This window comes from Dipodomys merriami, unplaced genomic scaffold (assembly GCF_024711535.1).
Source record: "Dipodomys merriami isolate MVZ:Mamm:240054 unplaced genomic scaffold, mDipMer1.0.p SCAF_130, whole genome shotgun sequence".
NCBI lineage: Eukaryota > Metazoa > Chordata > Mammalia > Rodentia > Heteromyidae > Dipodomys > Dipodomys merriami.
Genome location: NW_027202605.1, coordinates 1,044,527 through 1,065,450, shown reverse-complemented (window position 1 = coordinate 1,065,450; position 20,924 = coordinate 1,044,527). Strand labels below are relative to the sequence as shown.

General features: G+C 46.7%; 1 protein-coding gene across 1 annotated transcript; it reads left to right on the top strand.

Moving 5' to 3' along the window:
* Nucleotides 1-182: 182 nt before the first annotated feature.
* LOC138824965 (histone deacetylase complex subunit SAP30L) lies at nucleotides 183-17,605 on the top strand. Its single transcript, XM_070019357.1, has 4 exons — nucleotides 183-1,074; nucleotides 5,825-5,947; nucleotides 8,317-8,415; nucleotides 10,547-17,605. Exons 1-4 carry the CDS (start codon nucleotides 814-816, stop codon nucleotides 10,673-10,675), a joined length of 612 nt encoding a protein of 203 aa, XP_069875458.1. The 5' UTR covers nucleotides 183-813; the 3' UTR covers nucleotides 10,676-17,605.
* The last annotated feature ends 3,319 nt before the right edge of the window (nucleotides 17,606-20,924 follow it).

The window sequence follows — 20,924 nt, the reverse complement described above, 5'->3', positions numbered from 1 at the left end:
AACCGAAGAATGACAGCGGCAGAGTCCAATGAGACCTACCAGCGGCGGGGAAGCCCCCGCCCAGAAAGCAAAGGCAGCCAATAGACGGCAGGAGGCGGAACTTCCGCTGTCCCGAGGCGGGCGGGAGGGGTGGGAGGGAAGCGAACTGTTGTGGTGCGGCGCGTCGGGCGGGTGGCGTCCGGGCTGGCCCTGGGGGCTGCGGCCGGGACTCGGGGCTCCGCCGAGCGGCTTGCAGGGGTGGGGCCGGCCAGACGCGCCGCGGGGCCCGGACACTGCGGGTTCCAGGCCGGGCCCCGCGCGAAGGGGGTGTGCGTGGGGGAGGCCGCGCCACCCCGGGAGAGCTGCGGGACCAGCGAGTTTTGCTTTGCCACCGAAAGAAGGCGGGAGCCGGCGGGGGCCTCGGAGACCCCGGGGGCCGCGCGGCCCGGAGCCCCGGGGCAGTGGCCGCTCTGCGAGACGCGTCTCCCCGGGACGTTCCGCCGCCGCGGCAGCGCCGGAGACGAGTGTGGGGCCGCGGGCGCCGCCAGTGACCCTGGTGCGAGCCGCGGGAGCGGACCCCGGGGCCTGGCGCGCAGGGAGGCCGGGGACCCCCGCACCCCGGGAGCCGCGGGGCCCGGCGGCGGCGGGGGGTGAGGCGGCCGGGCCTCTCGGGACGCCGGGCAGGACCGCGCCGGCCGGGAGACGGACTCCTGGACTGTCGGGCGTGGGGAGGGCGGAGATCGCGGCGCCCGGCCCCGCGCGGGGAGCACGGCCGCGGAGTGGCCTAGAACGGGGGCCTGTTCCCCCCCGGAGGGGCCGAGCCGGGGCGGGGAGATGAACGGCTTCAGCACGGAGGAGGACAGCCGCGAAGGGCCCCCGGTCGCCGCCGCTGCCGCCGCCGCCGCCGCTGCTGCCGCCGCCGCCGCCGCTGCCGCCGCCGCCGCCGCCGCCGCCGCCACCCCGGGCTACGGCCAGAGCTGCTGCCTCATCGAGGACGGCGAGCGCTGCGTCCGGCCCGCCGGCAACGCCTCCTTCAGCAAGCGGGTGCAGAAGAGCATCTCGCAGAAGAAACTCAAGCTGGACATCGACAAGAGCGTGAGTCTCCCCCCCACACACACACACACCCTGCAGGTCCCCGGGCCCCCCGCGCCCCATCGCTGCACCCACACCCCGTGCTCCGCACCCTGCACCCGTGGAGGATGCCTGGCTTCGCCTCGCCAACACCTGATGGGTGGAATTGAAGAGTTAAGGCCGCTCGCTGGTTTCCTCGCTGAAGTGCTTGGGTGGTTTTACCCTGATCTGGGAGTTTGGGAGGGGACTAAGTGGGGGGGGGGGGGGTTGGAGCGTCGTGGAACTTGGATCGAGATCTGACCGTGGGGTTGGACTTGAGAGTGAGCGAGTGAGAGGTGGGTGGGTTGTTTTCGTGTGTCGTATCCCACGAAAGACCGAGAGATCAGCGTGGAAGACATCCCGCGGGCTCTGCAGCAACTTCCTCTTTCTAGAAACCCCGGGGAAAGGTGGCCAGTGACTTTCCTGTCCCCCAGCAGCCGGTTTCTACAGTGGGGCACCGAGCTTGCTTTGTACTCAGTTGTGGGAATGAGTTTTTGTTTGTTTGTTTTCCCTAGGATGTGACAGAAACAAGGCCAAGGTCAGGTCTTGCGAGTTGGCTCTGGCTGTGTGACTGGTGGGGGTGGGGCGTTTTGGGAAGGTAGGGATTTACATTGGAGTAGGGTTGCCCTGTGTTCTGTGCCTGCTGATAGGAAACTTCCTTTGTGATTTCTGCACTTTTAGCTAATTGCTAAAGCGGCCTGTTGTAGGAACTTTTTTAGTTTGACATCTGTTGCTACAGGCTTTAAATGATGGCCGCTTTATGATTAGGAATTGGTAGTGAGCAAAGGAGTATTTTTTAATGTTCACTAGCTTACATGATTAATAATGGGGAAATTTATGAGGTTAAACGAAGGCCTCTTTTCTTTTCTTTTTTCTTTATTTTGGGTCCGGCCGTGGGGCCTGAACTCTGGGCCTGGGCCCTGTCCCTCAGCTCTTCAGCTCAAGGCTAGCGCTCTACCACTTGAGCCACAGCACCACTTCCGGCTTTTTTCTTTTTGCTTATGTGGTGCTGAGGAATCGAACCCAGGGCCTCATGCATGCAAGGCAAGCACTTTACCACTGAGCCACCTTCCCAGCCCCGGGAAGGGCACTTTTCTACTTTAGATTTTTCCAGTTAAACTGAGGCCCAGAGGTAGAAAGCACTAGTATCAAAGGCACACAGCATCTAAGAGGCTGCTTAACTTCCTAAAGTCTTTTTCTGACTTATTTCAAGATTCCTGCATAAGCCTTCATTAATAACTCTCTGTAAATCTTGTCTTTCTTGGAGGTTATCCCCTCCCCCAGTTTTATTTAACCCTTGTATATATGAAGCTCTTGCATCAAAAGGTGTTATTTTTAAATAGTGGGGGGAGTCAGTCAATGGCTTTCTTATTACCAGTCTATCTTAAATGACTGAAAATTCATTTTGAGCAAACAGCTGACTAGATACCAAAATGAAATGCTTAATTTTTAGACAGTAGTGAATATATTCCCTTACAAACACTGGCTATCTTATCTATAGGCTGTGAACAGTCTTTAGTCATTTTCTCTTGTGTGTGTGTGTGTGTGTGTGTGTATATATATATATATATATATATACATATATATATATATATATATATATATATATATATATATATATGGGGGGGTACACAAGCATGCCAGTTACTGGGGTTTGAACTCGGGGCCTTGGTGCTGCCCCATAGCTTTTTCCTCTCAGGCTGGCTCCCTACCAACCACTTGAGCCACAGCCCCCACTTCCAGCTTTTTCATAGTTAATTGGAGATCCGAGTCTCATGGACTTCCCTGCTTGTGCAGTGTCAATCCTCAGATCTCAGCCTCCTAAATCGCATGAGCACCAGCCAGGCCCTCCAGTTTTACACCCTTGGTTGCCTTTACCTCTGAATGATTTTGCTACTGCAAGCAAGGCCCTGTTAACCTATGGATCCCACAGATATGGACTGTGCCTGGTTATCTCATGAGTCCGGAAGAGAGGCAGGCAGCTAACCTTGGCAAGAACATTCCCAAAAGGTAGCTGGAGATTAGAAGGTGGAATCCTTCATAACTTGTTGCAGGGTGGTGGTATGGAGTCATTGATGCTGAAAAGTATTCTATTTAGTTCTCACAGGTTTGGGCAGGAATTCAATTTTAACTACTGTGTTACAAAAAATGTTTAGCTGTTGGACAGAATGAAACAAGAGATACAAACATAGGACACAGGTTTTGTTTCTACTTTCCTGTTCCCATCCCACCCTCAGAACCCACTGAGCTAAATGAAGACCTGTTTTTACTTGATAGGTTAAAGGAGAGGCACAAGTTACCTTGTTAAAGGACTTAGCTGAGAACCTTTTAAATAACAGCAGCAAAAACCTAACTCAAGCAGTTTAACTCAATTTATGTAGACATTGGCGATGCTCAGTAACTTACCCAGATGCTTGCAGACATTTCTCCAATTGACATAGTACTTGAAGCACTTTATAAAGGAAAGTATTGAGGTAGGAAAGGAAGTGTACCAGGAGTCAGAAGGTCTGTGTGATCTTGGCCAGACCATTTTCCCCAAGCTGGGTGATTTTTACTTTAACCGCTCTAGAAAATGAGATTGGCGCTAGTGGTCATGAAGTGATTGCTAAATTCTCTTCCATCTAAGATTCTTTTATTGTAGTGTCATGACCTGATGCCTCCCAGATGAAGTTTTAGGGAATAATCCTTATCTGTGTGCTCTCCCCTGAAGTTTTCCAGTGTGTACTTGAAACAGTTGCCTATCAGGTCTCCATGGCTGCTTCCTGGAAAAAAGCTTATCCCATGGTCCCTTCTTCACCTGGGTAGGCATCTTTGAGACAATTGCACATACTGTGTCCGAAAGTCCTTTGACAGAGTGGACTTGGCAAAACTGTTCAAATTTGCAGCCATGAAAGTGACAGCTTTTACTGGCTGATGCAGCTTTTAGATATCAAACTGCCTATATCAGTGCATCAGCATTTATTGAGTGCCTGCTGTCTACCAAAACACCATCACAGTATAAACTTAGAACCACTTATGGCTCACTAATCCCACTACATGAAAATGATAATTCATCTGAATAAACAGTTTTTAGTATTTTTTTTCTCCATGAAGAGGCCTAAATTAATTGATGCTCCTTTCCTGTCAGCTTACTTTTATCTTTGGGGATTATTTAAGGAATAAACTCAATTTCCGACTTCTTTCCAGAACATTTGTGTAACATCTGTTTCAATATCAACAACCCCTAGTCATTGACTTGGACAGCCCATTTCTGTAAAGTTTTTGAATGGTTCCCACAGGCAACTCAGGAATTTATGTGCTCAAGCATACTTCTTCTTTTTTGGGGCGGGGGGGGGGGTACAGGTCCTGGGGCTTGAAATCAGGGCCTTGGCACTTTCCCTGAGCTTTTGTGTTCAAGGCTAGTGCTCTACCACTTGAGCCACAGCTCCACTTCTGGGTTTTTGGTGTTTAATTGGAGATTGATGTTCTCATGGACTTTCCTTCCCAGGTTCATCTGGGTCTCCTGAACCGCTAGGATGACAGGCATGAGCCACCTTGGCCCAGCTTTATACTTTTATTTTGTTTTTATCTTTAAGTAGTTGTACAAAGGAGTCAAGCATACTTTTTATATTTTAGCTGCTATTGGTACCCTTACTAGTGTGCTCCAGCTTGCATTCCACATCAGCGATAATGTGCACATTCTTGTAGAATTCCTGCATCTCTTTCCTCTCTTTTTTTTTTTTTTTGAGGGGGGGGTACTGAGGCTTGAACTCAGGGCCTAGGCATTTTTTCCTTAGCTTTTTTGTTCAAGGTTAGCACTTTACCACTTGAGCTACACCTCTGCTTCCAGCTTTTTGCTTGTTAATTGGGGATAAGAATCCCACAGAGGAAGTGGTGCTGTGGCTCAAGAGGTAGAGTGCTTGTCTTGAGCTGCAGAGCTAAGGGACAGTGCCCAAGCCCAGAGTTCAAGCCCCATGACTGACAAAAAAAAAAAAAAGAATCCCACAGAGTTTCATGCTCTGACTGTCTTGGAACCCAGATCCTCAGATCTAGGCCTCCTGAGTAGATAAGATGACAAGTATATGTCCCCAGCACCCTCTTTGGACTTCTTTATAGATCAGATGTGAGGTTGTATAAGACTTACACACTGCTACACGGAAAGAGTTTTTCAAAGGATTGCAATAGTAGATATTGTTTGTATAAACTTGGGTGTCCAAATACCCCTACCCAATCCCTGCTTCCCTCCTTTGTCCAGCTGCACCGCAAGGTTGTAATTCCTATAGGTGTTCTGAAAATGCCATATCACTCCTCACTTCACAAGCCTTGAGGAGAGTCACACTGCCCACATGACCACAAGATGGCCTCCGCCCCCTTTGGTAGCCTTTTTTGGCATCACTGTCTTGCCTGTCCTTCATATGTGAAGGTTTCCTGGTGGCCTGCAAATCCTCCCTTCTCCCAACCCATCTTCTTTTATCTTCACCGTTTCCTGGAGACTTGGTCATACTTGGTCACTGGGGAGGAAAGGGGTGCACGGATGTGCATGTGCACATGCGTGTGCTTGCTCAACCACTGAGCTGCGCCTCAGGCCTCAGTTTCTTATTTCCTAGCTCTGTAGTAAGCATCTGCCCAACATGGCCTGCCTTTTGTTCTTCTGTCTCTCCAATGCCTGGCCAAGAAGAGAGCCCCGTAGTTTGACAGAGCCCCCCTGCTATTGCCATGCAACTTGCAGTTCTCACTCTCATCTGCTTCCCATCAGGTAAGGCACCTGTATATCTGTGACTTCCACAAAAACTTCATCCAGAGTGTCCGAAACAAAAGGAAGAGAAAGACGAGTGACGATGGCGGCGATTCTCCTGAGCACGACACTGACATTCCTGAGGTAAAGGCCAAGAAGTCAGCCAGAGAACACTGGAAGCATGCTTTTTCCTTCCTCTGGTCTGGTCTGCTTTTTGTGCTAAGAACTAATTTAGTCCCCTGTGTTTCACTGCGGATTTTTTTTTTTAGTGAAAAGTGAATTATAGTACCATTGAATCTGAACACTTAGAAATCAACTGGTTGAGCTGTTCCATAACTTCGAGAAAGGCACAGAGACCTGAGGTCATTGACCTTTCCAATAGACCTTATTGCTTTTATTTAAGAAACCCCTGACAAATGCTTCACCATGACCTCTTGATCACCTTAAGCCTCATTTTCATCTCTAACACTAGGGTCTGACCATTTATGATCGAGGAGCAGTTCTCTTCTCAGATTTCTGGTCTGTCAGATACAGGTGCAGAGTCGTCAGTTTGTACCAGCTTGGTTTTCTGTCATACATTGATTCCATAACTGCTGGTTAAGGCCTGTTCCCAAGGATGCATTTCCTACCCAGTTCCATTGAACCAGAGCTATCAGCCCTGGCACTCTCATATCTGGGACCAGGACCAGATGCTTCTTTATTATGGGGGCAAATCCTGGGTTTTATGGGATGTTTAGAACATACCACCTTTATTTTTTTTTCCTGTTGATAATGGAGCTTGGACTCAGAGCCTGGATGCTGTCTCTGAGCTCTTTTAGCTCAAGGCTAATGCTCTACCACTTTGAGCCACAGCTTCACTTCTTGTTTTCTGGGGGTTCATTGGAGGTAAGAGTCTCTGACTTTCTTGCCTGGGCTGGCTTTGAATCGGGAACCTCAGATCTCAGCCTCCGAGTAGCTAGGGTTGGTTACAGGAATGAGCTACCAGTGCCCAGCTTGCCTCTATCCTTGACAATCAAAAAACATCTTCAAACATGGCCATGTGTTCTCCCGAGGGCAAAGCATCCTGAGCTGACCCCTGCAGTAAACTACATGATGTAGCCTTTTTCAACCAGAGTCGGCTTTCCTTAGGATGCCTGGGAGTATTAAATGAGGCTCCAAGAAAGGAATATGGGGTTTTCTTTCTGTCTAAATTGTTTTTACTTAAGACTCAGCAAAAGAAGAACCCTTTATAAGTATACATTGAATATCTGACACATGAATATTTCATAAGGCAAACCGCGTGTTCGCACTCAAGAGTGAAAATGCATGTGTAGGAATAGAAAGAGTAGGCGGGCCTTTGTCTGCAGATGTGAAGGAAACCTTTGAAAATCTAGCCCTCCCCCTCTGCTCCTCCCCATGTCCCCTTTTCCAACATTAGTTTACAGTGTCTTTCTGTGGCCTTTTGCATTATTATTATTATTTTATAAAGATGCATTTGCTTTCTAAATGCCTTTCACTAGGGGGGGGAAAAAAAAGCAAAGGTTTTGAGGAATGTTTTGAAACAAATGAAGGGCTTCGGTCCCTCATATTGATCATTCATTTTGTTTTTAAAGTGCTCTCCACCTGCCTGAAGCAAGAACATCTCTTTTAGAGGCAGGTAAAGGCAGCCCAACTTTCTGGGCCTTCAATATTTCATGACTGTGCAGCTTTCCTCTCTTCCTGTGTTGGAAAAAAAAAAAAAGTGATGTGGGGGGGGGTCCCTTCCGCTCTGTTCTCTAGTCATCTACAGAGACCCTGACCCTGCTTCTGTGTACAAACCACAGATGCTTTCCAGCTTTCCCTTGAGGATTGTTAAGACTTTCCAAATCCTGAAGGCTGAGCCTAGGCAAAAACAAAAACAAGCTATTTGACAGTTATACTTCTTTCAATGCCCCTCTTTCTCTAGTTGCTGCCTAGTTCTAGCATGTTCTTTCTCTAGAAGTCCTCTCTAGAGGACATCCCTCCTTGATGTCCTCTAATGTCACCACCCCTCCAGAGCTTGACTCATTTCCCTGGTGAATCAGTGCTCCCTGTAAACCCCCACCAACTCCCAAGTTCCTGCAGCACCCTCCCCCCCCATCTTCCCCACCCCCCCGCCAGCCATCATAACTCCTCCTGACTTCCAAGGCATTGTCACCACCACCATCTTTCCCTTGAAACTACCCCGATTTCCTGGGACCCTGAACCCCCGAACCCTTCATCTTCTGCATTTCTGTGATTATGGTCCCCTCACACCTTACCCTCTTCCTCAGTGTCTGCTTCACCTCCTTCACCAGTCTCCTGGGATCAGCCCTCCCCAGCCAGGACTCTTTTCCAGTCATTTCTTATCCTCCATCCCAGTTATTCATCCTCATTGGACAAATCTCTAAGACTTTTCTTTTGTAGCCCTCCCCTTCCTCACCCCTACCTCTAGGGTATGCTGGGCACCTAGTGGGTTCTTACTGAATCCTGCCTGGTCAAGTGATGGATAATGTGTTTTCTCCTCTTCTCTCCAGGTTGACCTGTTCCAGCTGCAGGTGAACACTCTGCGACGTTATAAACGACACTACAAGTTGCAGACCAGACCAGGCTTTAATAAGGCCCAGTTAGCAGAAGTAGGTAGATGTGTGGCTTCCATGTAGTCCCGATTCTCACCACTCATTGTGGCCTTCTCCATAATTCTGCACACAGGTGTCTATTCTCATCTTCCACATAACGTAGAATCCCAAAGCATTAAATTTGGAAAGATTTCATTTCTAGAAAAGAAACAGTGGTACAGAGAGAGAAAATGACTTGCTTAAAACCACAACAGCAAACCAGGCACTGGCGGCTCGAACCTGTAATCCTAGCTACTCAGGAGGCTGAGATCTGAGGATTGCAGTTCAAAGCCAGCCCAGGCAGGAAAAATCTATGAGACCCTTATCTCCAAGTAATCACAGAAAAAGCCAGAAGTGGTGCTGTGGCTCAAGTGGTAAGGTGCTACCCTGGAGCAAAAAGAAGCTCAGGCACAACGCCCAAGCCTGGAGTTTGAACCCCAGCATAGGGGGGGAAAAAAATCACATAGCAACCTTAGTAGCAGAATGGAAATGGGATTCTTAGGACTCCTGGTTCTAAGTCCTGAATGTTCTTTTAAGTTCTGTCTGTGAGTGTGTTGGTGCACATGCATGTGCATAAACATTGGTACTGGGACTTGAACTTAGGGACCAAGTGCAGTCCTATAACTTTTTCACTCCAGTCTGGCACTCTTACCACTTAAGCCATACCTTCGTGTGTGTGTGTGTGTGTGTGTGTGTGTGTGTGTGTGTGTGTGTGTGTGTGTGTGTGTGTGTGTGTGTGTGTGTGTGTGTGTGTGTGTGTGTGCTGTGTGTGTGTGTGTGTGCTGTGTGTGTGTGTGTGCCGTGTGTGTGTGTGTGTGTGTGTGTGTGTGTGTGTGTGTGTGTGTGCTCTTACCACTTAAGCCATACCTTCGTGTGTGTGTGTGTGTGTGTGTGTGTGTGTGTGTGTGTGTGTGTGTGTGTGTGTGTGTGTGTGTGTGTGTGTGTGTGTGTGTGTGTGTGTTGGACTTGCCTGCCCTGGCTGGCTTTGAACCATCATCCTTAAATCTCAGCCTCCCAAGTGGCTAGGATTACAGGCATGAGCCACCAGTGCTCAGCTTTTCCTTTTTTTTTTTTTTTTTTGTGTGTTTTTTTTTTTTTTTTTTTTTTAATTTTTTTTATTGTAGAGATACTATACAGAGGGTTACAGTTACATGAGTGAGGTAATGAGTACACTTCCACTTCCTCTTGAACATTGTTACCCCCTCTATTGTTTTCCCCCTACCATCCCCTCCCTCCCTCCCTTCCCCAAGGTTCTTTTTTTTTTTTTTTTTTTTTGATCGTGATTAAGTGATTACTTAATTTCCGGAAATTCACAGTATTGTGGAATAATGATGCTCATTTAAAGTCACAAGTTCATTCTAACTTTCCTGGAGCAAATTGTCTATCACAGTCTGTAATATATAACGGTGCTCATATGTTATATACCATATATGTGATCAGCAGCATGGGGATATTTAGTAGTGGTTCAACCAGATGAGTGGGAGTTCTTTGTTTCTTAAGTCCTGTTAGTTTTGTCATATCACCTAACATTTTGGATTCATCATCCACTTATCAGGGAGACCATGTACTGTTTGTCTCTTCGTTCTTGGCTTACCTCGCTCAACATGATTCCTTCTAGCTCCATCCATTTCCCTGCAAATGCCATTATTTTGTCATTTCTAATGGCTGCATAATATTCCATTGTGTATAGATACCACAATTTTTGGATCCATTCATCTGTGGTGGGGCATCTAGGTTGTTTCCATATCCTAGCTATTGCGAACAGTGCTGCAAGGCATGAGCCACCAGTGCTCAGCTTTTCCTTTTTTTTTTTTTAAACACACAATTTGTTTTGCCCACTTGTACCACCTCAGAGGTATGGTGGCAACTGGGCAAGTAAAACAGTCCTGGCCTCTTCTACCTTGGGCTGACGGAAATTATACAAGCGATGGCCCACCGCCAGTGGCAGTGTCATAAGGCTAAAGCTCTGCTTTGGGACGGCTGGAGTCCTAACTCCCTGGAGAAGAGGGCACTGAGGTCTGCCTCCCCCAGGAGGCTCTGCCATAGCCACAGCCCCCTGTGACCTCATGTCCTCAGATCAGAAAGTATGGCCCTGATTCATGCATGGCTTATGGGACTGTGGTTTGGTTTCTCTCCCCCCCCCACATAGACCGTCAGCCGCCACTTCAGGAACATACCTGTGAATGAGAAGGAGACCCTCGCCTACTTCATCTACATGGTGAAGACTAACAAGAGTAGACTGGACCAGAAGTCCGAGGGCAGCAAGCAACTGGAGTGAGGAGAACGCCCAGCCTAGAGGAATGAGGTTCGATAGAAGCCTGAGGCCCAGGTGATATCTGCGTCATTCAAGCCCGTGATGACTGTTAACTTTTATTGTAAATAAAAAAAGTTGGAATGATGAATACTGTAAATCTTTTTGGTCAGAAGGATTATATTCTCATGATTGAGTATGTGTATAAAAAGACATTTTTTTAAACTTTTTTTATTGTTAATTACAAAGGTGATGTACAGAGGGGTTACAGTTATATAAGTCAGGTAAAGACTACATTTCTTTTTTGGACAATGTCACCCCTAAAAGGACTTTTTTTTAAAGGTAACTACTGGTGTGAAAGAAAAATAAACACCCAGAATCATGGAAAGAATGCAAAATGTTGTCTCACAGTATTCACCAGAGTACTCAGTCAGTTCTACTGGAAATGTGGGATGGGAACTATTGTGGCGGTCATTCTGTAATACCAGGCAAGGCTCAGCTGTGGACTAGCAGGAAGGCATGGCTGATGTTGGAAGTAGGGGAGCAGGTGCACATCTGGACTTACAGGCTTCCCAGCAGGGATGTAGTCAGGCCTGCTCAGTTACAAGCTTTGTCATTTGAGAGCAAATCAGTTTGACCCTGGGTCCCCTCCCTTGCCTCGTGCCTTGTGCACACTGGGCACTCAGGGTTTGTTGGCTAATTGACTTGTCATAAAGCCAACCTGATAATCTCTGCTCTGCTTCCCTTTCTCCTTAACCAAGACTGCTGCTGCTCCTGTTGCTCACTGCTCAGCCCTGTGTAAGGCAGGAATCCTGACATACTGATAGGCCTTTAGAGCCAATGAGAATTTCAAAGCAGTTGCACGTACAAAGTTCTGATTAGAAACCATGGCCCCCAAAGCTCTCATAGGAGGGGCGGCTGGTGTATGCCTCTCTGCACATCACTGGAATCACATGTTAGCCATGGTTGCAGACCAGTGCTGCTGTGACCACCTCGGTGGTTTGGGCTAGTGTTAGTCCTTTGTTCCCAATGGCCAGGAAAGCTGCCAAAACTAGGATTCCCGCTCAGAAATCCAGCCAACATCAGTGTCAACCTGAGAAATTTGCTTCCCTTTTAGGGAAAAAAAATTGCTAGAGGAACTTTAGATAGTATTAATAATGACCTGATTTTTTTTTCACTTCAAAAAAAAAATCAGAGCCAAAGTATCCAATGAAAACAAAGTGTTAGATCTAAAATGATGTTTGTGGAAAATCTCTTATCAGTGTCTTTGGGGACAGAGTGTGTAGATAAGTTGAGAGAAAAAGAGCCCCCAAAAGGGGGTAAAAAGGGATTTGGGTTCTAATTTCTGACCGACCATCTTAAACCCTGTACATTGGCCAAAGGTGTCATCTTCCTAATTGGTTTCAATGCTGAGTTATTTCTTAAGCCTTAAGTGATGAAAGAAGCAGTGGAAAGAGTAGGCTGAGAGAGTGTTCATAGATGGCTTGATCTGAGCATTGTCTTAGAGGATTCAGGACGAAATCCACAATGAGCAGGGCCGGGCATGTGCCCTCCCACATTTGGTCCTGTGAAAGAAGACTGTGCACCTGTGCTTTCTGAGGATTGGGGACAGAGTCCCACCCTCCCTAAAATGCAGTGTATTTTCTTGGAGCAAAGCTTTTACTAGTGTTTAAGATGCATGTCTTGCAGATTGCAGCCTTTTTAAATATGTGTAAATGGATGTACATAGAACATATATGGGGCTATGAGGAAGCCCCATTTTGAGGATTTGAGGCCTCTCCTGGCTGTGGAGGGCAAGGTGGCCTCCTAGTATTTTCACTCCTACACACAGACTTGGTGCATGTGTAGAGATGATCTCCCACTTTGTTAACAGATCCTGATGGGGTATCAAGAAAGCTCAATGGGCTGGCTAGAGTCTGGGGCAAGTAGGGCCAAGAAGGTTAAAGCACCATCTACCTGCTCTATGGAAATGGCCATGTCTTTCTGATACTTAAACCAAAATGATGGGCATGTAGGTCAAGTCACTTTTTTGTGTGATTTTTGTTTTGTTTTTAGCAACCAATCTGCTTTCCTGGGAGAGAGAAAGAGAGAGAGAGAGAGAGAGAGAGAGAGAGAGAGAGAGAGAGAGAGAGAGAGAGAGAGAGGTGGCTATGTTTATAAGTTGTGGGGTTGGGACCCACCTGTTCACATGATCTGAAGGAATGCTTTTGTTCCCAAGAAAAACCCAGGGGAATGTTTTCACTTCCGCAGGATGCTGCGAACCTAGAGTTTCATGTTGTCTTTCCTTGGAAGAGGGCTGATTTAGCAATGTGGATGGTATGGGTAGCTCTTCAATTTTTTTGTTGTTGTTCTGAAATCAGGACGTGAACTCTGTACCTTGACGCTTTGCTTATTGGCTGGTGCTCCACCAACTGAACCACATCGAACCCCAGCTTTTCAACCTTTTAGAGCAGATCAGGTATGAGAAAAGAAAAAGCTGTTGAATATTACATTTCCCTCATGTCCAAAAGTGTGTCCTTTCATCGAACCACTTGCCTTAGTCCCTTCCACAGCCTCTGATGGTTTACCTGTGAACAGACTTCCACCTAGAAGTGGTCTGGGCCCAGCTGCAGGGAATATGGGGTTGAGGGAGGGTGTGTTTGTCTTGGCTGCTGACATTTTTATACCACCTGTCAACCTGTCAAGTACTCTCAAGCCTCTCCTACCTGTAATGGCTCAATGTTGTCTTGTCTGTTTCTGGGCAACACCAGAAGTTCAAGTTCAGAACTAGCATTCACTTTTTTTTAATTTTTATTTTTTGTTCTGGTCTTGGGGTTTGAACTCAGGGCCTAGGCACTGTTCCTGAGCTTTAGTGATCATGGCTGGCATTCTACCATTTGAGCCATAGCTCCACTTCTGCATTTTTGGTAGCAGATTGGAGAGGAGTCTCACATACTTTCCTGCCTGGCTGGCTTTGAACCACAGTCCTCAGATCTCAGCCTCCTGAGTTACTGTGATTACAGGCATAATGCACTAGTGCCTGGCTGGCATTCACTTCTCCCTGCCTCTCTGCCAGCTTGGCATGGACCTTTCATTTGCTGAGATTTGTTACATGAAAATGTAAACATCCCACCATTCCTGTTAAGGTTTTTAAAAAAAAACAAATGGATGAACTTTTTTTTTTTTTTTGGCCAGGTCTAGGGCTTGAATTCAGTGTCTGGTCAATGTCCCTGATCTCCTTTGCTAAAGGCTAGCACTCTACCACTTGAGCCACAGTGCCACTTCTGGTTTTTTGTTTATGTGTTACTGAGGAATCAAACGCAGGAGTTTATGCATGCTAGGCAAACACATTCCCAGTCCCTAGACAAACACTTGTTTAAGGAACATTTACATTGGCACTAGCTTGGGACAATCATACATTAGCTGAATCTCATAAAAGATTGCTAACCAAAAGAGTCAAAACCAGTCTTTAAAATGAAGAGGAGCTGGGAGCCAGTGGCTCATGCCTGTAATCATAGCTACTTAGGAGGCTGAGATGTGAGGATTGCAGTTCAAAGCCAGCCTGGGAAGGAAGTGTGTGAGACTCTTACCTCTTATCACAGAAAAAAAAATCAGAAATAGTTCTATGGCTCAAGTGGTAGAGCGCTAGCCTTAAGCAAAAAGGTGCTCAGGGTCATCACCCAGGACCAGAGTTGGAACCCCAGGAAAAAAAAAATGAAGAGGAATTTCACGTGTGTTTTAACAGCCATGGGTGATGAACTGTTCCCATCCTATCAAAGCTAAATAGTCACAGCTAGCCTCTCAAAGAACAGCTATTAATCATGTTTGCAAGTGGAATGTTGGATCCTTGGCATTTGTGAGGTTTATTTTGATGAGGGTTTTTTGTTGTTGTTGTTTTATGCTAGTCCTGGAGCTTGAACTCAGGGCCTGGATGCTGTCCTGAGCTTTTGCCCAAGGCTAACACTACCACTTGAGCCATAGCTCTACTTCTAGCTTTTTGGCAGTTCATTGGAGATAAGAGTCTCATGGAATCTCCTGCCTGGGCTGGCTTCAAACCATGATTCTCAACTCTCAGCCTCCTGAGTAGCTAGGATGATAGGCTGTTCAATTTGGCTGTTCATTTTGCAAGAATTTTTGTTGTTGTAATATTGTACATTGCAGCTGCCTGTGGGAGGGAGAAGAGGGGAGAGAACCACTAAAGTGGTGGTCTCAGAAATACTGTGTTGTAGACGTCATCTGAAGACAATCATTTGTCAGGCATTCTAGCGGCAAGATCCAAAAGTGGGAAAGGGCCTTAAGCCATCAGTGCACACTCCCTATCCAGGTCAGCATTATACCTGTAACCCTCCCACCAAGGGAGGGCGCCCTGTGAGCTTAAATACCTGAGGACAGAACTCACCAGCTGCCTCCTGGCCATACCTGCTGGAGCTTTATAAATGTCTGGCTTTTGTTTTGCTCTGTTGTCTCTCATCTCCATCTTAGTCTGTGGCCAGGTGGACAAAGTTCTTGACCTTGTTAGTCTGTGGCCAGGTGGACAAAGTTCTTGACCTTGGCAAAGGATTGGATCCTAGCACTGTGTCATGTTTGTGTTCTGAAAGTAGCAACAAGGACATAGACTTTCTTTTCTTTTTTCTTTTTCTTTTTTGGGTACTGGTCCTGGAGCTTGAATTCAGGGCCTGGGCACTGTCCCTGAGCTTTTTTATGCTCAAGGCTAGCACCCTACCACTTGAGCCATAGCTTCACTACTGGCTTTTTGGGTAGTTTGGTGGAGATAAAAGTATCACAGGGTTTTCTTGCCTGGGCTGGCTTCAAACTGCAATCCTCAGATCTCAGCTTCCTGAGTAGGGAGGATTACAGGCATGAGCCACCAGTGCCTGGCTGACATTTTGATGTCCAATTCCCCTTCCCCCCCCCAGACCCACGGTACTTAGTTCCTTGTTGGAGAATGTTGAGTGTACACTGGCTGTTTGCTCTTGCCAAAGCTGCAGGATGGGGTGGGAGGAATGGTAGGCACCAGCCTGCCCCAGAGTCACCTGAGACAGTTTTGAAGCCTTACTTTGGTGCTTGCCTCACAAAGATGAGCGTTCACAACATTATTTAGGAAAGGTTTCAGCTAGATTAAGAGAAAAAAAATTCACTACTTTGCTTGAAGTTAAATTCTGTGTTTGCAGAGGGCTGGTTACCTTCAGGTTCCTATAATATAGGACTTCACACACACACACAGTTCTGGAATTTTTCCTTTGGTTGAGTGTTTTGTTTTATTTTGTTTCTTGAGATGATCTTGCTGGACTTTGAACTTAGGATTTTCCTGCCTTGCCTCCCAAAGGCTGGGATTACATCTGGTTTACATGTAGTTTTTACTGGGAAAAGCAAAGTCAACTGTAAGAAGTTGGGAGTGGGGACCATATGTCTCAGAATCAGGAAAGTGACAGCTCTTCAAGCTGGAAAGTCTTTAGGTATTGTTGACCATTCATCCACTTTTAGACAACAGGGGACTGAAAGTGCAGCTCTGGCATTGTAGGGTGAGACCTGTCTCACACTCCTCACTCAGTGTGCAATGACACTATTACACTTGAAACTGGTAACTGCCCTCAGCTTCTTTTTGCAGTCATGTGGCTTGACTTGGGGTCGGGGCTCTGTCCCTAAGCTCTTGTGCTCAAGGCTAGCGCTCTGCCACTTTGAACCACAGTGTCACTTCTGGTTTTCTGGTGGTTAATGGGAGGTAAGAGTCTCATGGACTTTTCTGCCTGGGCAGGCTTTGAACCATGACTCTTATATCTTAGCCTCCTGAGTAGTTAGGATTGTAAGTGTGAACCACTGGTGCCTGGCTCTTTTTCTCTCTTCCTTTTTTTTTTTTTTTTTTTTTGTTTGTGCCAGTCCTGGGGCTCAAACTCAGGGCCTTAGCACTGTCTCTGATCTTTGGCTCAAGGCTAATGCTCTATCACTTAAGCCACAGCTCCACTTCCAGATTTTTATTTTTTATTTTGGGTGTTGAATTAGAGATAAGAGTCTCACAGACTTTCCAGGTTGGGCTGGCTTTGAGCCTTGATCCTCAGATCTCAGTCTCCTAAGTAGCAAGGATTACAGGTATGAGCCATTAGTGCCTGGTAACCTTCAGCTTTAGAACTTATAACCAAGGCATGTCCAAAGGCAAGGTGGCTCTGAGCCTGTACTGACCTTCAGAGCTCAAGGTAAAGTGATATGATGGCTGCTAAGCTGAGTTCTGCAAAGTGAGTGGGTAAGGAAAAGCATTTTAAGACCAGAGTTCAGAAGCTCTCGTAGGGGATGAAGTGTTGCCTAGAACCTGAATCCTAATGACACGGGCTTGGGCCATGTCCCATGGTCCTGTTTTCTCTGCTCAGTTCCTGGGACCTCTAGCTCCCACTGTTAAGAGCAAGGTCATAGAACTGAAAGACCAACAAGCTCAAAATCATGGCCTGGAGAGTACATGCTTTAGGGGATATCTTTATTCCTGTCATTGTATTGGGAAGGGAAAAGTGGGTGTTGTGTGTTGGGGTGAAATGGGACCCGTTCCTATTGAAGAAACCTTTCAAATCATCCATTGCCCTAGCATACATCTCCAATACAAAGCGTCCTGTTGCTTTCGCCAAGCACATTCGTTAAATGACAGACAGGTGGACAGGACCCTTATTTTTTATTTCTATTATCTGTTATACCCATCAGAGTGTATTTTGGGGTATGGAGTTTGGTTTGGGGGGAGGAGAGGGTTGGTCCATTTTGTAACTGCCTTATTAAAAAGTAAGTGCCCTTCCATTCCAGGCCTCCTCGTATTGTACTTGTTTCCTGCCAAATCCGGAGGATCATTTGTATTTTTAAATTTTGTAACCTCTGGCTCTGTACTGTTGACAGGTTCTCCCTCCTCTGAGTCTCCTTACTATGCTGTGTGACCTTTCATGTTGCAATATCACCCAGGCGGGGTGGCCCGACTTTCCCCTGTAATAAAGGATCTGAATAAGAGATACTGCTGAATTTCTTTTGGGGATTTTTTTTTTTTTCTGACTGTAGGGCTTGAACTCAAGGCCCACAGTGCACTATTTCTGAGTTTTTTCCCTCAAGGCTAGCACTCTATCACTTTGAGCCACAGCTCTACTTCTGGTTTTCTGGTGGTTAATTGGAGAGAGTCTCACAGATTTTCCTGCCCACTCTGGCTTCCAATCACAGTCCTCAGATCTCAGCCTCCTGAGTAGCTAGGACTATAGAAGTGAGCCACCAGTACCCTGCAAGCCCAATGTTAAACATCTCAACAAAGCCGGGCGCTGGTGGCTCACGCCTGTAATCCTAGCTACTCAGGAGGCTGAGATCTGAGGATCGAGGTTCAAAGCCAGCCCGGGCAAGACAGACCGTGAGACTCTTATCTCCAATAAACCACCAGAAAACCGGAAGTGGTGCTGTAGCTCAAGTGGTAGAGCGCTCGCCTTGAGCTGAAGAGCTGAGGGACAACGCCCAGGCCCAGAGTTCAAGCCCCACGACCGACAAAAAAAAAAAATCTCAACAACTGTGCGTGTGCATGCACACGTGCACATGCATGCCAGTCCTTTGGGCTTGACCTCAGGGTCTGGGCCCTGTCCCTGAGCTTTTGCATGCAGGGCTGGCACTCTGCACTGGAGCCACAGTTTTACTCTAGCTTTTTGGTGGTTAGTTGGAGATGAGAGTCTCACAGAGTTTCCTGCCTGGACTGGCTTTGAACTTCATTCCTCAGATCTCAGCTTTCTTAGTAGCTAGGATTGTAAGTATGCGCCATTGGTACCCAATTTTAAAAGCTTTTTCTTTTAAGCCGGGCGCTGGTGGCTCACGCCTGTAATCCTAGCTACTCAGGAGGCTGAGATCTGAGGATCGCGGTTCAAAGCCGGCCCGGGCAGGAGAGACCGTGAGACTCCTATCTCCAATAAACCACCAGAAAACCGGAAGTGGCGCTGTAGCTCAAGTGGTAGAGCGCTCGCCTTGAGCTGAAGAGCTGAGGGACAGCGCCCAGACCCAGAGTTCAAGCCCCACGACCGACCAAAAAAAACCTTTTTCTTTTTTCTTTTTTTATTTTTTGACATGTGTGCTAGCATTTCACCTACAGTAAAACTTTACTGTGTAATATTGGTCTGTCACTTGAGCATACATTAGAAATTCAGTCTCTGAACCAAGCATCAGGCTCATGCCTGTTCATGCTAGCTTCTCGGGCGGCTGAGATCCTGAGGATCACAATTTGAGGCCAACCCTGGGCAGAAAAGTTCACAAGATTCCATCTTCAGTTAACCAGAAAAAAAAAAAAAAAAACTGGGCTGGAGATGTAGCTTAAGTGATAGAACATCATCTTAGTAAGCACAAGGCCCCAAATTCAAACCCTGGTACCACAAAAATAAATTAATTAATTAATAATAAATAAAATCTTTGCCTACTCTCCTGTCAGCCTATCCTAAATCATATTGACGGAATCCTAGATAAGCCAAATATTACAGATTGAAAAACGCTGGATCTGTGACCCTGAACTTTTGTGAAGCAGATTCCTGAGGCCTAGCAGGTAGAGCCTTTTACCAGCATTCTTCCCCTCCTGTCTTCCCCCCTCCCACTCCCTCCTTCTTTCCCTACCTCTCTCTAGCAGCTGCCTATGTAGCCCAGGCTGGTCTTGAACTTGTGTTTTTCTTCCCTTTGCCTCCCAAGTGCTAGGATTACAGTCACACAAAGCCACACCAAGCTAAGATTTTTCTTGAGTATATTGTTTAAATAGAAGTAATGCATTCTGGTCTTAAGATTGAAATCAGGAATTTCACAAGTCTGCTTCCTCCTTTCTCCACCATCCTTATCTTCCTTTCTCCCGTTCCCCGCCTCTCTGTGTCATGGTGGAAAGTGACATTCCTGTGGCTTGTGGAGGAGGGGTGGTGGTACTCCTGGCTCTCCCCTGAGCTTGATGTTACTCATGCTGCCATCATTTTTACATGTCTGAACTCACTGTAGGAAAGGAGGGAGGTTCCAATTTTCATACTGAGCAATGGTTTCCATACCTCCACCCCTGCCCTCCAGCTCCTTCAGTGTGGACCACACACAGTGCTTTGTCCCTAAACTGAATGACCCCTATGAGGGCCAAAATTATAGCTGTTGGCTCACACCTGTAATCCTAGCTACTCAGGAAACTGAGATTTGAGTATCACGGTTCAAAGCCAGCCCCACATCAGGAAAGTCAGTGAGACTCTTATCTCCAATAAACCACCAGAAAACTGGAAGTGGCGCTGTGACTCAAGTGGTAGAGTGCTAGCCTTGAGCTCAAGAGCTGAGGGACAGCACCCAGGCCCAGAGTTCAAGCCCCATGACCAATCAAAAATAAAAATCATTTTGAGAATTCAAAGGATGAAGACCTTAATGTGCCATGAGAACAGACGTTTCTCTAAGGAGCCAGACATTAATTGGTTTCCAAATAGAGCTTTAGAAAATCCAATAGCAAGCTGGTACCCAGTAGCTCAGTCCTGTAATCCTAGCTACTCAAGAGGCTGAGATCTGAAGATGGTATTTCATAACCAGCCCAGAAAGGAAAGTCCAGGAGACTTTTCTCTCCAATTAATAACCGCAAACTGAAAATGGAGCTGTGGCTCAAATGGAAAAGCATTAGCCTTGAGCAAAAAAACTCAGGGACAGCACCCTGGCCTGAGTTCAAGTCCTAGGACTAGAGATAGATAGATAGATAGATAGATAGATAGATAGATAGATAGATAGATAGATAGATAGATAGATAGATAGAACCCTGGCCTGAGTTCAAGTCCTAGGACTAGAGATAGATAGATAGATAGATAGATAGATAGATAGATAGATAGATAGATAGATAGATAGATAGATTAGATAGATTAGATAGAATAGATATGATAAGATGAAACCAACTAAAAATGAAGACTGCAGAATGTAAAAGGGAAATTCAATAAAGATAGAGAAATACTGAAAAAAATGAAATTGGCATCTTAGAAACAAAGCTCTCAGCTTAAATAACTGTTAGAAATAGCTAGGGATGTTAGGGAGTCACAGAGAAATAGACACCACCTCCAAGGGAACGCAACAAGTCAAAGTTTCCTTCTACAGAAGTGTGCACCACCAGCTGGAAATCTGGCAAGCAAGCACACAAAGCAGGCAGGCTGCTCCCTTGTTTCCCCTAACCCAGCAGGCACCCCCCTTCTGTACCCATTGGCTGAGCTCAGGTTCACAGACTCAATGGGATGTGGCTTAACTAATAGGATGTAATTAAAATTTAGGGAGCATCTTAACAAGATATCTTAAAGTGCTCAGAGAAAGGATGGATGGGACT

Coding starts and splice junctions, on each gene's coding strand:
- LOC138824965 (XM_070019357.1), top strand. CDS start 814: ATGAACGGCTTCAGCACGGAGGAGGACAGCCGCGAAGGGCCCCCGGTC. Junction 1,075..5,824: donor AGCTGGACATCGACAAGAGC/GTGAGTCTCCCC, acceptor GCTTCCCATCAG/GTAAGGCACCTGTATATCTG. Junction 5,948..8,316: donor ACGACACTGACATTCCTGAG/GTAAAGGCCAAG, acceptor TCTTCTCTCCAG/GTTGACCTGTTCCAGCTGCA.